General features: G+C 43.1%; 1 protein-coding gene across 2 annotated transcripts in view; it reads right to left on the bottom strand.

Annotated features, from left to right (window-relative positions):
* The window catches only part of LOC112259040 (transient receptor potential cation channel subfamily M member 4), a 55,015-nt gene that overhangs the window by 25,725 nt on the left and 13,742 nt on the right, over positions 1 to 15,548 (bottom strand). The window contains exons 2-5 of one of the 2 annotated variants that reach the window (XM_024433803.2): positions 7,646 to 7,707; positions 7,327 to 7,504; positions 6,073 to 6,253; positions 101 to 270 (exon numbers count right to left, since the gene is read on the bottom strand). In XM_024433803.2, the coding sequence (XP_024289571.1) occupies positions 101 to 270; positions 6,073 to 6,253; positions 7,327 to 7,504; positions 7,646 to 7,707 (591 nt within the window). The remainder of the gene's footprint in view (positions 1 to 100; positions 271 to 6,072; positions 6,254 to 7,326; positions 7,505 to 7,645; positions 7,708 to 15,548) is intronic. The other variant, XM_024433804.2, reaches the window with a different exon arrangement.

Genomic DNA, 15,548 nt, shown 5'->3' with positions numbered 1-15,548 from the left:
GTGTACAGTAGTGTGTTCCTGTGCCGCCTTATGTGTGTGTGTGTGTATGTGTGTGTCTATTTGTGTGTGTGTAAGTGTATTTGTGTCTCTGAGCGTGTACCTGTGTGTTAACTAACTGCTCTCTGTTGTGCACCAGCCCCCAGGGGGCCACGCCCACAGCAATGACTTTCTTCTGGGAGAGACAGGAAGCCGCAGCAGCATGATCTCGCACTGCCTCCCCAACACAACGACCCACCCCCTCCCTCAGCCCCCCCGCCACTATCCACGCCCCTGGGAGAGAGAAGGAGGGAGAAAGAGAAGAGGGAGAAATGCAGGGAGAGAAGGGGGAGGGGAAGAGAGGTTAGTGAGAGAAATGTTAATGAAACAATAGGTGCATATATTTTTAGAATGAGTATGTAATCCCTGCAGGAATTGAACCCACAACCTTGGAATAGCAAGCACCACATGCTTACCAACTAAGCAACAAAGAATCATAGACAATAAACAATATATAGATAAGGAGCAGGAACCTGTTGGTTAAAATCAAATCCAATTTTATTAATCACATGCGCCGAATACAACAGGTCCTTACAGTGAAATGCTTACTTACGAGCCCCTAACCAACAATGCAGTTTAAAAAAAATGGATAAGAATAAGAAATAAAAGTAACAAGCAATTAAATAAGGGCACTGAAAATATGTGAGATGCATCCATCCTTTAAAAGAACATTTGTCCATTTAACGGCAGTGAAAGACGACGTCAAATCAATGATTATGTATTGGAATCAGGCCTAGAAAGGGTTGTTTCAAATACTGAATTTGAATGCTCACGTATGCACTTATATGAAACTACTGTACAGTATATCCTGTTCCTTCTCTGGATCATCTGACCTACTGGTTTGCCTCTTACCATTGCTGTGTCTGCAAACTTTATTATGCTTCATGGCTGAACTTGCTTATTTCCCCACCTTGATTTAATGAACCTGGCCTAGGTGGTCATGTGTCCTGTGAATATCTAACCAGTACAGCTAGAGGAAGAGGAAACGCAGAGCTTCAAAATGGTACAGTATATCATACACTGTAGTTGGAGGAAACATGGGAAACGTATGCTGCTTTGAAAGACAATAAACCTGTAAATCCACTTAGGAGACATGTCGGAGAAAAGGCCTTTGAAAGTCTCTTCTTTGTTTACGTCCCTTCAGCATTGTTAACACCTGCATTGTTCAAACCGCACTTAGCCCCAACCATGCATGTTACTCCGCATGTGAGTCAGCATAGCATTGTCTTCCAGAAACTAGTCTCTCCAGTTCCTACTCCAGTCTCCAGCTAATTTATTACCCACATCTCCAAAAGTGGTCCAGGTGTAATCTGACATGGCACAAGTGGGTGGGGGGGATACTCTTTTGTTCTCTATTGCTCCTCTTTTGTTCCTCAAGCAAGGGGGAGGCCGATGACAGAGGGCACCATCAGGCCAACTCCAGTTTGTACTTTTGTCCAAAAAAAAAACGATTTAGCTCAAAACATATATTTATTTTTAGCTTACTGTATTTATAAGTGGGATGTTGTTTTTAAAAGTAAAAAAATAGCTGGAGTGCATCTTTAAAAGAAATCAGAAATACTGTTAGAATGTTTTTCAATAGACTGCCATTAGGCCAAAATAAAAAAGTAAACATTGTCTGTTAAATAACTTTTTTTTTTCTCACACGGTTGGTGTCACGACAAGTTTCAGATATAAAAATGGGTCATTGGGCCAAAGAAGTTTGGGACCATCTGTACTATAGTATTTACTGACGAGTACAGTATACTATAGTTTTTACTGTAGAGCTTTTGCAGACTGTAACATACTATACTGCATCTATACTGTATGTACTGTGGTGTTTTTGGGGACATAACTGTAGTATTTACAAACATGTTTTTGTTTTATTATCTTTCACATAGAGGTAGGGGGCTTTCTCCTTCAGGAAACCTACTGGACAAATACTACTCTGAACAAAAATATAAACACAACATACAACAATTTCAGTTGAGTTTACAGCTCATATAAGGAAAACAGTTGATTGAAATAAATTCTTTAGGCCTTAATCTATGGATTTCACATGACACATGAATACAGATATGCAGGTCTTGGTCACAAATCAGGTGTGGATCAGAAAACCAGTCACTATCTGGTGTGACCACCATTTGCCTCATGCAGCACGACATCTCCTTTGTATACAGTTGATCAGGTTGTTGATTGTGGCCTGTGGAATGTGGTCCTACTCCTCTTCAATGGCTGTGAGAAGTTGCTGGATTTTGGAGGGAACACAAGGTCGTACACGTCGATCCAGAGCATCCCAAACATGCTCAATGGGTGACATGTCTGATGAGTATGCAGGCCATGGAAGAACTGGGACATTTTCAGCTTCCAGGAATTGGGTACAGATCCTTGTGACATGGTACTGTGCATTATCATGCTGAAACATGAGGTGATGGTGGTGGATGAATGACACGACAATGGGCCTCAGGATCTTGTCACGGTATCTCTGTGCATTACAACTGACATTGATAAAATGCAATCATGTTCATTGTCCGTAGCTTATTCCTGCCCATACCAAAACCCCACAGCCACCATGGGGCACTCTGTTCACAATGTTGACAGCAACAAACCGCTCGCCCACACGATGCTATACATGCCATCTGCCATCTGCCCAGTACAGTTAAAACCGGAATTCATCCGTGAAGAGCACACTTCACCAGCATGCCAGTAGCCATCGAAGGTAGGCATTTGCCAACTGAAGTCAGTTACAATGCCAAACTTCAGTCAGGTCAAGACCTTGGTGAGGAAGACAAGCATGACGATGAGCTTCTCTGAGACGGTTTCTGACAGTTTATGCAGAAAGTTTTCGGGTTGTGGAAACCCACAGTTTCATCAGCTGTCCGGGTGGCTGGTCTCAGACAATCCTGCAGAATCTGCCGTGTTTACAAGTGGTCTGTAGTTGGGAGGCCGGTTGGATGTACTGCCATTTTTTTTATGTGGGTTTGTAAGGAATTCTGTTTTTGGGCACATTACTTCTCAAAAACACACCACTAATGTTCATACAGTGAGCCTGTAGAAGGGGCTCTGGTCTCAATTACTCTGAGAGGCAGGCCTGTCATGATCAGATTTAGCCTCTCATGGGCCAGGCCCAGAGGGCTACGGTCTATGGGTAAGGTTGATACATTTCTCTGTTTCCCTGGGTCAGTTCTTACAATATCTTCAATATGCACCCCGGAATTGGATAAGGACACGCCCAGTTATGTCCCAGATGCATCTGTCTTCACTTGTAGCCTGTGAGAAAGACCCAATCACGTGATGGAGAGCCTCAGGGAGGAGGTCTGTAAAAGGCATTGATTTTTTTAGGGTGCATTATGGCCACACAAAGGGGCTGCCGCCGGGATATTAGAGGCATTATCAAGTGCTTCTCAAATTGTGAATGAGAGAATGACAAAGTGTGTAAAGCCTTTCAAATCATCATTAGAGTCGCATCATGCAGCCTTGCAATGTATTAAAAATCTAAACATATAGCCCAACATTTGTAGAACAACTAAAGTTACATTAACTCTAAATCAGTGGTTCCCAACCTTTTTCTGTTAATGTACCACAGTGCAATGGTTCCTTGGGACAGGCTTGTGCTAGCAATGACTAAGTGGAGCAGGCACGATGCGCTTACCCTATAAGGGGACATTGGCAGCACTGCTAGAGAGACTTGATACTCTCTCAATCAGTAGACGACAAGAGACATTTGACAGAAGTACCAAAGGTTTAGAAAAATTCTAGTACCATGTTCTATTATAAAAACAGTACAGAAGTTTCGGTATACAGTGCCTTGCGAAAGTATTCGGCCCCCTTGAACTTTGCGACCTTTTGCCACATTTCAGGCTTCAAACATAAAGATATAAAACTGTATTTTTTTGTGAAGAATCAACAACAAGTGGGACATAATCATTAGGTGGAACGACATTTATTGGATATTTCAAACTTTTGTAACAAATTAAAAACTGAAAAATTGGGCGTACAAAATTATTCAGCCCCCTTAAGTTAATACTTTGTAGCGCCAAAAGGTCGCAAAGTTCAAGGGGGCCGAATACTTTCGCAAGGCACTGTACCTTTCCAGAATGCCGTTGAAGGCAGGAGGTCTCATTGCAAACTGCAGTCTGTAGCCCTTGGTAACTGTGGATAGGATTCAAGGCTTGACTGCACATGCACGCCAGTTGTCTACTCTCTCGGCGAGTAGCCAACAGGGAGGCTGACTCTCACTCACCAGTGGTGCATTGTATTTTTGCTCTGTTTCCTTGGCAAGATGCCTGGTTGTGACAGGTGTTTTATTGAAAGAAAGTGTAGTGACACTGGGAACTGGTGACAGTGCTTTGAAGCAAATTTGTCTTCCTGCCTCAGCTGAAAACAAACGAGTGGAGGGGACAACTGTGGCACGGAGGGCACCCGGAGGTAGAGTGATCTCCCTTGGGGGGACCACAGAGTCTGTGCTCCACCCAAGAAGGAACAGTGCAGGGAACCGAATGCCTCATTGACTGCCCCTCTCTTCCGCAGGGGGCGTACCCATAAGTCTGACACCCCTTCTTCCTGGCAGGAGAACCAGAGGGGTGGGACTTGGACGTGGCTGCAGGGGATGGCCGTTTGCCCCAGTGTCACATGCTGTGTCTCTGGGGGCTTCCCCATTCCCCACCTTGGTTGGTGGAGGGCTAGCCCAGATTGCCACAGTTTCCAGGTCTACAGGGCAGACAAAAGTTAATAAAGGCTTGACTTTCCTTCTTGCAGAGTTTGCACTTCTGCTGCATGGTGGCAACAGAAGGCCCAAACAGTACCTTAGGCACTACTAAAGTTTCAAGGAAGTCTTCTTTGTCCTTGTTGGATAGAACGGACCGGTTGAGGCACAAGGCTCTCTTTCCTACCACCGCAAGATTCATGATGCGGCCACAGCATTGGATGGCGCCTCTAGAGGCACGGCGGTTGAGCTCTGTGATGGCATTGGGGTTGAGGTGGCTGGCCAGTGAAAGCTCAAATACCCAGGTCCTCCAAGTCCTTGACCTCCATGTAGGAAAAATGCCTGGTTTGGACCCTGGAGGTAAGGGGATTGACTCAGTCGCGCTTGGGTTCTGGCAAGTAGGCTGGGACAGCCGGGAGGAGCTGCGTTCACACTTTATTTGCATACTCCGGATTTTCTACAGATGGTCATACTATCAACAAACTGTTGATAAGCAACTGCTTGCTAAGGTTAGGTATAGAATACGGTTTAGGGTAAGGGTTAAGTTTAAGGTTAGGATAAGTGCTAAAGTTAGGATTAGAGCTAGGATTAGTTGAAATGTTACTGATAGCCTGTGGAGCCTCTACAGACGGACTATCCAAATAAAGTGCTACCAGAGCTGCTGCCTGGGACAGCACGAGAGGGGAGACGCCTCCCATCATAAAAGTCCCCCTCTGCGTCTCAGTCCCCCACGGGTTCGGGCCACTCAATGTTAAGTCTGGCCGCTGCCCATTTGCAGACATCGAGCAGCGAATATTTGTCGTCCACTATCAATGCCCGCTAAGGACGAAAGATGATCTGTCGGCTTGCGTCCTCATCATCCATCTCCTCTCCTGCATAGAGGGGTCTTATCCCGTCATCCCAATGGGGGTCATCAAGAAGCACTTAAGGAAAATGTCCATTTTCAGTGTACAAATAATGACATTTATTCAAACAGGTGGCCAAAAATAACTATCTGAAAGCCACGGCCCCAATAAGCCACACCTCCAATCTTTTAATAGGCTGCCACCTCTACAATATATTATTTAAAAGATTCTAATTGTACCCCTCCCATTACAAAAAGGTTCCAGTTTGAACCTTTACACAGGGGTTCTCCAATAAACCTTTTTGAACTGGAAAGGTTCCCTCTGTGTGGCAATTTTTTGAATCCCAAAAGGTTATTCTCTTTTACTTCTAAGAGTGTATGAATTAATTATATTTTAAACAAACAGAAGAAACATAGTGGGCGTTGTCCTCAGCTGTGCTCTGACCAGCCTCAATCACAGCACACCATGGTATGTCTGTTTGTGTGTATGAGTGTGTGTGTGTCTCACCGGTGCTCTGTGCCGCCTTGACCAGCCCCTGTCTCAGCACCTCCCTGACCCAGGGCTTGACCTTCTCGCACCCCCCACTCCCCACAACAGAAACCACCAGGTTGGGGGAGGGCACCCCCCAGTGGGCCGTCATCAGACTGTACACGATCTGAGGTGGGGTGTCGCATGACAGTCGCAAGAACTGACCAATAGGAAGAGAAAAGGAGAAGAGGGTGGGGAAGGGTCAATGAGTATCGCCACACAAAGTTATGATGCTCAAGAGGCTACATAAAGTGCTACTTGCTAGTTGCTTGTTTTGCCTATATGGTGTAGCTAATCGAAAGTGAAGCGATATCAGTACAGGTGAGAACATTCCGCCCACCATGGTTCCATAGAATGCCAGACAGACGTTCTGCAACATACAGCCCAACCAGACCTGATGTAGATGAGCAAAAGACTGAAATGAACTACATTCACATATTTGTCATTTAGTGTCAATGAATGGCTATGTGACCTATTCATTTCATAACATATAGCATCATGAGATTAGTATGAACTCAATCTCTCAGTAGGATCATGTGGTAACATAGCTGAGTCAATTGATAGTTATGAGTTGACGGGCACTAAGCCAACTACCTAATTCATGAATCAGCCAGTCACACACCATGTGTGTGTCCTAACGTTATTTATACCTTAGTAATACCCTGGGCTGATTGATTGAGTGCGGGACACGGATGAATAAACACACCGTCCTCCATGAGATCATCAACAAGGGCCAGAAGCCAAACCCAAGACACTAGTGTTGTGTGTGTGTGTGTGTGTGTGTTAGTTTGCCATTGCATGAGTGTGTGTGTGCTTGCATATGTGCAAGTGTATGCACGCACATGTGTGCATATGTTGGTATGTGCATACTCTTACATGTGTGCATATGTTGGTATGTGCATGCTCTTACATGTGTGCATATGTTGGTATGTGCATGCTCTTACATGTGTGCATATGTTGGTATGTGCATGTTCTTACATGTGTGCATATGTTGGTATGTGCATGCTCTTACATGTGTGCATATGTTGGTATGTGCATGCTCTTACATGTGTGCATATGTTGGTATGTGCATGCTCTTACATGTGTGCATATGTTGGTATGTGCATGCTCTTACATGTGTGCATATGTTGGTATGTGCATGCTCTTACATGTGTGCATATGTTGGTATGTGCATGCTCTTACATGTGTGCATATGTTGGTATGTGCATGCTCTTACATGTGTGTGTTACTTACATGGCTCTGTCTCCTGCCAGCCCCTGCGAATTCCAGCTCTCCGAAGGCGTCGGTGGGGTACTCTGAGGAGTGCTGGGAACTGTCCCACTGGCTGACGATGGCGGCTCCGAAATAGTCTCCCGTAGCGTTGGAGCCGTGAGTCTCCCGCATGCCCCCACACTGACACAATGCCCCATTGCTGACAGGGAGAGAGACACACACACACAAACAACACACACACACAACATTTGCTTTGCATAGACCAAACACATTTTGCATTGTAACTGTAACTATATTGTGTCAGATAAAGGGACAACTCAGTGACCCTTTAAGGCTGTACCTTAAAGAGTCCTCTACGAATGTGGTGCATACTCGCTTCCTGATGATGTTGGGGATCCAGCTCTGGGAGAGAAAGAGTTGATTAAGAGTAACTATCTCAGCTACAGATGAAACTGGATGTATAGTAGCAATTAGCAAAAAGCCAAGTCATCATACACATTGTACGAAAGTGTGTGTGTGGACTACATGGACATGTTTTTGTGCAAGGGCTGCTAAGGATTAGCATAATACAAAAATACAAAAATCTGTCGGTTTAAGCTGTGTCGCACCCCCGTATCTGCGGTGAAAAGTGACAGCGCTATCGCGGTGTTTGACCATGAGACTTCCTGAAAAATCGGTCTTCACACAAAATCGTCTGTAGCAACCCCTCTATGGAAAGATGAGACTCTCACAAACACGATGTGCTCTGTTCTACGACCCACTTGCGTCTTGGGACTCATCTGAAGTCGGTACAGCCGATCTGCCAACTTCTGTCTGTAGCGTCTCAACGGTTTGGGCCACACATACATATATATAGGGACTGTTTAGTGCCAAAAACAAGGGGTTAAATACATGTTAAAAAAATGTTTCCTGATCTTTCTTATAAATGTATATCTGACCTTTCTTATAAATGTATATCTGATCTTTCTTATAAATGTATATCTATCAGATAAGACAGACACTTCAGAATAAACTTCCTTTAGATTTTTGGGGGGGGAATATCTGTTGTTCCATGTAGTAAATCTGTTATTCAATGCATGGGCTAATAACAGTAAGGACAAAAATAGATATGTTTTTACCAAGGTTCCTAACCCTGACTGTCATTCTGAATGCAGGTTGATCCATAAGATTTTCTGGATTTTTGTTTTAGATTCCGTCTCTCACAGTTGAAGTGTACCTATGATAAAAATGACAGACCTCTACATGCTTTGTAAGTAGGAAAACCTGCAAAATCGGCAGTGTATCAAATACTTGTTCTCCCCACTGTGTCCAATATACCACGACTAAGGACTGCTCTTATGCACGACGCAACAAGGAGTGCCTGGATACAGCCTTTAGCTGTGGTATATTGGCAATTCACCACAAACTCCCAAGGTGCCTTATTGCGATTATAAACCAGTTACCAACACAATTAGAACAGTAAACAAGTAATTGTGTGTCAAAACCATGGTATATTGTCTGATATAGCATGGCTTTCAGACAAATCAGCATCAAGGACCCAAACTACCCAGTTTATAACACTGTTCTATAATATGGGTCCACATGTTTCAGTGTTAAATTAAAGGTTGAGTAAGTTAGAATTTTGTCCACAAATGTACCCAATTTTCTATGTAAATAGTTTGTGTAAATGCCATAATGCAGTTATTTTGTTTGATACTTCTCTTGTTAGCTGAAATTGTATTTTTCTGAAGTTATTTTAGCTGTCGCGCTAGCTGTTTAGTCCAAACACATTAACAAATCATGGGATTTTATCATAGGAAATGAACACCTGTAATAAAGTAGCCTCTGCTTCCAGGCCTCAGTCGCATTGTTCAAGAGTCTGGGGAAGTTCATATTGGAAAGGTAGGTATGAGTGGAACGCTGACTACCAGCGGCTGCTGGCTAATTGGCTGTGAGAAGCACAAATTATCCAGATTAAGATCATTTACTAGCATTTGCTAGCATTGTTGGCATTCTATATATTGTTGTTGTTCTAGGTCCCAAGAAACAAAGAGATCTTCTGTTGAATCTGACAATTAATCTTAATGGTTGTACAGTCGTCTCAAATAAAACTGTGAAGGACCTCGACGTTACTCTGGACCCTGATCTCTCTTTTGAAAGAACATATCAAGACCATTTCAAGGACAGCTTTTTTCCATCTACGTAACATTGCAAAAATCAAAAACTTTCTGTCCAAAAATGATGCAGAAAAATTAATCCATGCTTTTGTCACTTCTAGGTTAGACTACTGCAATGCTCTACTTTCCGGCTACCCGGATAAAGCACTAAATAAACTTCAGTTAGTGCTAAATACGGCTGCTAGAATCCTGACTAGAACCAAAGAATTTGATCATATTACTCCAGTGCTAGCCTCTTTACACTGACTTCCTGTCAAAGCAAGGGCTGATTTCAAGGTTTTACTGCTAACCTACAAAGCATTACATGGGCTTGCTCCTACCTATCTCTCTGATTTGGTCCTGCCGTACATACCTACACGTACGCTATGGTCACAAGACGCAGGCCTCCTAATTGTCCCAAGAATTTCTAAGCAAACAGCTGGAGGCAGGGCTTTCTCCTATAGAGCTCCATTTTTATGGAACGGTCTGCCTACCCATGTCAGAGATGCAAACTCGGTCTCAACCTTTAACTCTTTACTGAAGACTCATCTCTTCAGTGGGTCATATGATTGAGTGTAGTCTGGCCCAGGAGTGGGAAGGTGAACGGAAAGGCTCTGGAGCATCAAACCTTACTGGGGCTCTCTCATGCCGTCCCTGGAAGGGGTGCGTCACCTGAGTGGGTTGATTCACTGATGTGGTCATCCTGTCTGGGTTGGCGCCCCCCCTTGGGTTGTGCCATGGTGGAGATCTTTGTGGGCTATACTCAGCCTTGTCTCAGGATGGTAAGTTGGTGGTTGAAGATATCCCTCTAGTGGTGTGGGGGCTGTGCTTTGGCAAAGTGGGTGGGGTTATATCCTTCCTGTTTGGCCCTGTCCGGGGGTGTCCTCGGATGGGGCCACAGTATCTCCTGACCCCTCCTGTCTCAGCCTCCAGTATTTATGCTGCAGTAGTTTATGTGTCGGGGGGCTAGGGTCAGTTTGTTATATCTGGAGTACTTCTCCTGTCCTATTCGGTGTCCTGTGTGAATCTAAGTGTGAGTTCTCTAATTCTCTCCTTCTCTCTTTCTTTCTCTCTCTCTCGGAGGACCTGAGCCCTAGGACCATGCCTCAGGACTACCTGACATGATGACTCCTTGCTGTCCCCAGTCCACCTGGCCGTGCTGCTGCTCCAGTTTCAATTGTTCTGCCTTATTATTATTCGACCATGCTGGTCATTTATGAACATTTGAACATCTTGGCCATGTTCTGTTATAATCTCCACCCGGCACAGCCAGAAGAGGACTGGCCACCCCACATAGCCTGGTTCCTCTCTAGGTTTCTTCCTAGGTTTTGGCCTTTCTAGGGAGTTTTTCCTAGCCACCGTGCTTCTACACCTGCATTGCTTGCTGTTTGGGGTTTTAGGCTGGGTTTCTGTACAGCACTTTGAGTTATCAGCTGATGTACGAAGGGCTATATAAATAAATTTGATTTGATATTGTTTTGAATGAATTTAGTATATAATTTGGTTGAAAATGACACTACCCAAAGTGGGCACATGTGAAAATGATTGGCTTTCGGAGTCAACTCTCCGCCTTCGTTCATAGCCATGGGAATTAGGGGTTCTGAGGGTGCAGCAACACCCCCTGAAATTCGGAAGAAAAAAAATACAACAATACAGTAGTGCATTGGGCCTTTAATAGTCCTGTATTAGCAGACCAATATATCCGTCTGCAGCGCCAGCAATGACACAAATATTTCCTGCATCTATACCTTTGTTTGAATGTGCCTATTCCAAATTGTTTAAAAAAAATGTACAGTCTCCAGCCACCCAGGCCATTGATCATCTCTCTGCTACTGCACGGCAAGCGGTACCAGTGCACCAAGTCTGGAACCAACAGAACCCTGAATAGCTTCTACCCCCAAGCCATAAGACTGCTAAACAAGACTGCTAAATAGCTAATCAAATGGCTACCCGGGCTACCTCCTGTGAGGGGCAGCGGTCTAAGGCACTGCATCTCAGTGCTAGAGGCATCACCACAGACTCTGGTTAGATCCCGGGCTGTATCACAACCGGCCGTGATCGGAAGTCCCATAGGGTGGCACACAAATGTCCCAGCGTCATCCGGGTTAGGGGAGGGTTTGGCCGGGGTAGGCCATCATTGTAAAATCTTACTGACTTGCCTAGTTAAATAAAATAAAAATACCTGCATTGACACTTTTTTGCACTAACTCTATGCACACATTGAACTCTGCCCACACACTTACACCCCAACACACACATACACCCACACACTTTCACACTCACCACATACGCTGCTGTTTCTGTCTATAATATATCCTGTTGCCTAGTCACTTTACACCTACCTATATGTACAGTTGAAGTCAGAAGTTTACATACACTTAGGTTGGAGTCATTAAAAAAAAATGTAACCACTCCACAAATTTCTTGTTAACAAACTATAGTTTTGGCAAGTCCGTTAGGACATCTACTTTTGTGCATGACAACTAATTTTTCCAACAATTGTTTACAGACACATTGTTTAACTTATAATTCACTATATCACAATTCCTGGGGGTCAGAAGTTTACATACACTAAGTAGACTGTGACTTTAAACAGCTTGGAAAATTCCAGATAATGATGTCATGGCTTTAGAAGCTTCTGATAGGCTAATTGACATAATTTGAGTCAATTGGAGGTGTACCTGTGAATGTTTTTCAAGGCCTACCTTCAAACTCAGTGCATCTTTGCTTGACATCATGGGAAAAATCAAAAGAAATCAGCCAAGACCTCAGAAAATAAATTGTAGACCTCCACGAATCTGGTTCATCCATGGGAGCAATTTCCAAACACCTGAAGGTACCACGCTCATCTGTACAAACAATAGTATGCAAGTATAAACACCATGGGACCACACAGCCATCATACCGCATGGGGACAAGGATCATCATTTTTGGAGAAATATAATCTGGTCTGATGAGACAAAAATAGAACTGTTTGGTCATAATGACCATCATTATGTTTGGAGGAAAATGGGGGAGGCTTGCAAGCCGAAGAACACCATCCCAATCGTGAAGCATGGGGGTGGCAGCATCATGTTGTGGGGGTGCTTTGCTGCAGGAAGGACTGGTGCACTTCACAAAATAGATGGCATCATGAGAAAGGAAAATTGTGTATATATTGAAGTAACATCAATGTTTATTGAAATAACATTCAATGTTGTTTATGAAGCATGTGTCAAATAAACTTTGATTTGATTTGTTGGGAGTGGCAAACAGCTTGGATACACTCCACCTTCTTTTAACCTCTTACTGACAAGACGTTCCACAGGCTTTATTACCGAAGAGGAGGTGAAAGCGTGGTAGGGACTAATAATAAAAAGGTACTATCTTGTCCAATAAGGTGCACCATTGAATGTTTTGAGGTCACACTGCTTGGTCATAATTATGTAGGGGAGAGTTGGGTAAGTTGAGCCATTTTTTACATTCAGCATCACTATTTCAAGAGAAATATAGTATTCTTTCTAACAAAGACACTGTATCTACATTAATTTTCGGATGTTGTTTTTCCCTGGAAATAATCACAATTCATGTAAACATAACAGTTTTGAAAACATATCTTGTCAAACGTAGTCTCTTGAAAAAAATGACCCCGGTTATGGGGTAAGTTGAGCATTAAGGAAAGGGTAAGTTGAGCCACCTTGGGGTAAGTGGGTGATGGTGTTCTGTGACAGTGGGTGATGGTGCTGGTTGGTCAAAGTTTAATTAATGGATTGGGGGTGCGATATATTGTATATCTTAAATGCATGCCTACATTCATATATAGATCTCTGTTCAATATCACTTATCCTTCCATTTCTAGAGCAGTTGTCTGGGACATGGATGTTGTTTTGATGTGCCGATTTGTAGGCAAGTTCTCTCCATAAAACTGGTCTGCGAGATTGACATGTTTATCAAGCTCAGACTCCATGTCATCAGATAAGACCTTGTGTGCCTCTGCTACTCTATCATAGCTCTCTTTCACACAGGTATGTGGTCCTTTTCTTTTTTTGTCAATGTACCATTCAGTCTATTTTCTCCATCTCTTGCTGAATGGACTTCTTCCCTTCTCTCAATTCCTTGGGGGGCTAAACGTGCTGGTTTTACATTTGTGTACACTGGGCATGATGATGTCTGCTCTTTAACAATAGTTTAAATGCATGATACATTGCATAAAACTGACAAAATGTTAGAATCTGTATGGTCTATGGTGGCCATTGGCTGAACTTATGTTAACCAACGGACACTGGCTCAACTTACGCCAAGGCAAACATATTGACTATATTAGCCCATACATGATACACTTTCATGATAGGTTTAGGATCTCACATTGTAGCTTATAAACCCCAGCTGATGTACTTTGGTTTAGATACAAGCATCATTAAACCTATAACACAATATATTCATTTAACTATGAAAATCGTTTTTTTGGACCCAACTTGCTCACCACTTTTCCCTTGTTGTTTCTTCCTTCACATACTCCATGGAATGATTTCATATTTGGTGTATGGACGGTTTCCCAGAAACAAGGGGTGGCTCAACTAACTATTTGGGTCAACTTACCCCACTCCTACCTATAACTAATGGTACAGTGGGCATACTTTACAGGGTACGACTACAGTGACAAGCATTTGTACCCCTTTAAGTACAACTTGCAACCTTTTTTTCTGAGACTGTGGGATACTGTAAGTGTTAAGTAAACAAACTGTAGACTAATCCAACTGGTAGAACCTGACTAGCAATAGCTGTTGAAAGAGGATTGGCATTCAATTCAGACCTCATATCCCATTGACCCACACCCTAGTACCTGTCATAGCGTGCTCAGTGCATATAGAAGTTATACTGTACTGGAAGTGAATTAAGATGGCTAGTCTCTCTCTCAAACTTTCAGATCTTGTTATGATGAGAAATCAGGCCTGGGCTAGAAAAACGGACCCTCTAGCTGATTGGCAGCTTTTCATGCAATTGAGAAAGAGATGTACTACCTCAATCAAGAAAGCTAAATCTAGCTGCTTCCTGAGTTCTATCTCCGACTCTACTGGTGATCTGTTAGAATTTGGGAAAACAGTAAATGCACTGAAGCGTGGAAATTCCTCTCCTTCCCTTCTTAAGCAAGTTGTGTCAAACTCTAGCATCATAACTGAGAAAAATAAGAATTGATGTTTTTAATCAGTTCCGTCAACTTCTAGTTAATCTTTGCTTTCATCACAACAGCTTTGGACTTGTGATGTGCTAGACACCTTGTGCAAGATTGATGTAAAAAAATAAATAAAACCCACAGCGGCTGATTTGCTTGATCCTTTCTTGCTGCAGCTTTCTGCTGATCTGATTGCGGACTCTTTAACACTCCATTTTAACCTAACAATTATTTCTGGTACCATCCCCAGGATCTGGATTATCACCCCATTTCAAATGATCTTGCCTAGCAGCAGAAATGATAGAATTCTTTGTAAATATTAAACTTAAATCCCTTTTAACTACGAAATAAAGTACCTTCGGAAAGTATCAGACTCCTTGACTTTTTCCACATTGTTACGTTAGCCTTATCCTAAAATTGATTAAATAAAAAAAATCCTCAGCAGTCTACACAATACCCCATTATGACAAAGTGAAAACAGGACTTTAGAAATATTAGCTAATTTATTAAAAATAAAAAAACAAATACGTTATTTACATAGGTATTCAGACCCTTTGCTATGACACTCAAAATTGAGCTCAGGTGCATCCGGTTTCCATTGATCATCCTTGAGATGTTTCTATAATTTGATTGGACACGACTTGGAAAGACACACACCTGTCTATATAAGGTCCCACATTTGACAGTGCATGTTAGAGCAAAAAACAAGCCATGAGGTCGAAGGAATTGTCTGTAGAGCGTCGAGACAGGATTGTGTCGAGACACAGATCTGGGGAAGGGTACCAATAAAGTTCTGCAGCATTGAAGAGCCCCAAGACCACAGTGGCCTCCATCTTTCTTAAATAGAAGACGTTAAGAACCACCAAGACTCTTCCTAGAGCTGAAAGTACAGAGAGATCCTTGATGAAAACCTTCTCCAGAGCACTCAGGACCTAAAACTAGGGCAAAGGTTCACC

The sequence above is a fragment of the Oncorhynchus tshawytscha genome, unplaced genomic scaffold, assembly GCF_018296145.1.
Source record: "Oncorhynchus tshawytscha isolate Ot180627B unplaced genomic scaffold, Otsh_v2.0 Un_contig_7605_pilon_pilon, whole genome shotgun sequence".
Classification (NCBI taxonomy): Eukaryota; Metazoa; Chordata; class Actinopteri; order Salmoniformes; family Salmonidae; genus Oncorhynchus; species Oncorhynchus tshawytscha.
This window is presented reverse-complemented; position numbering and strand designations above follow the sequence as displayed.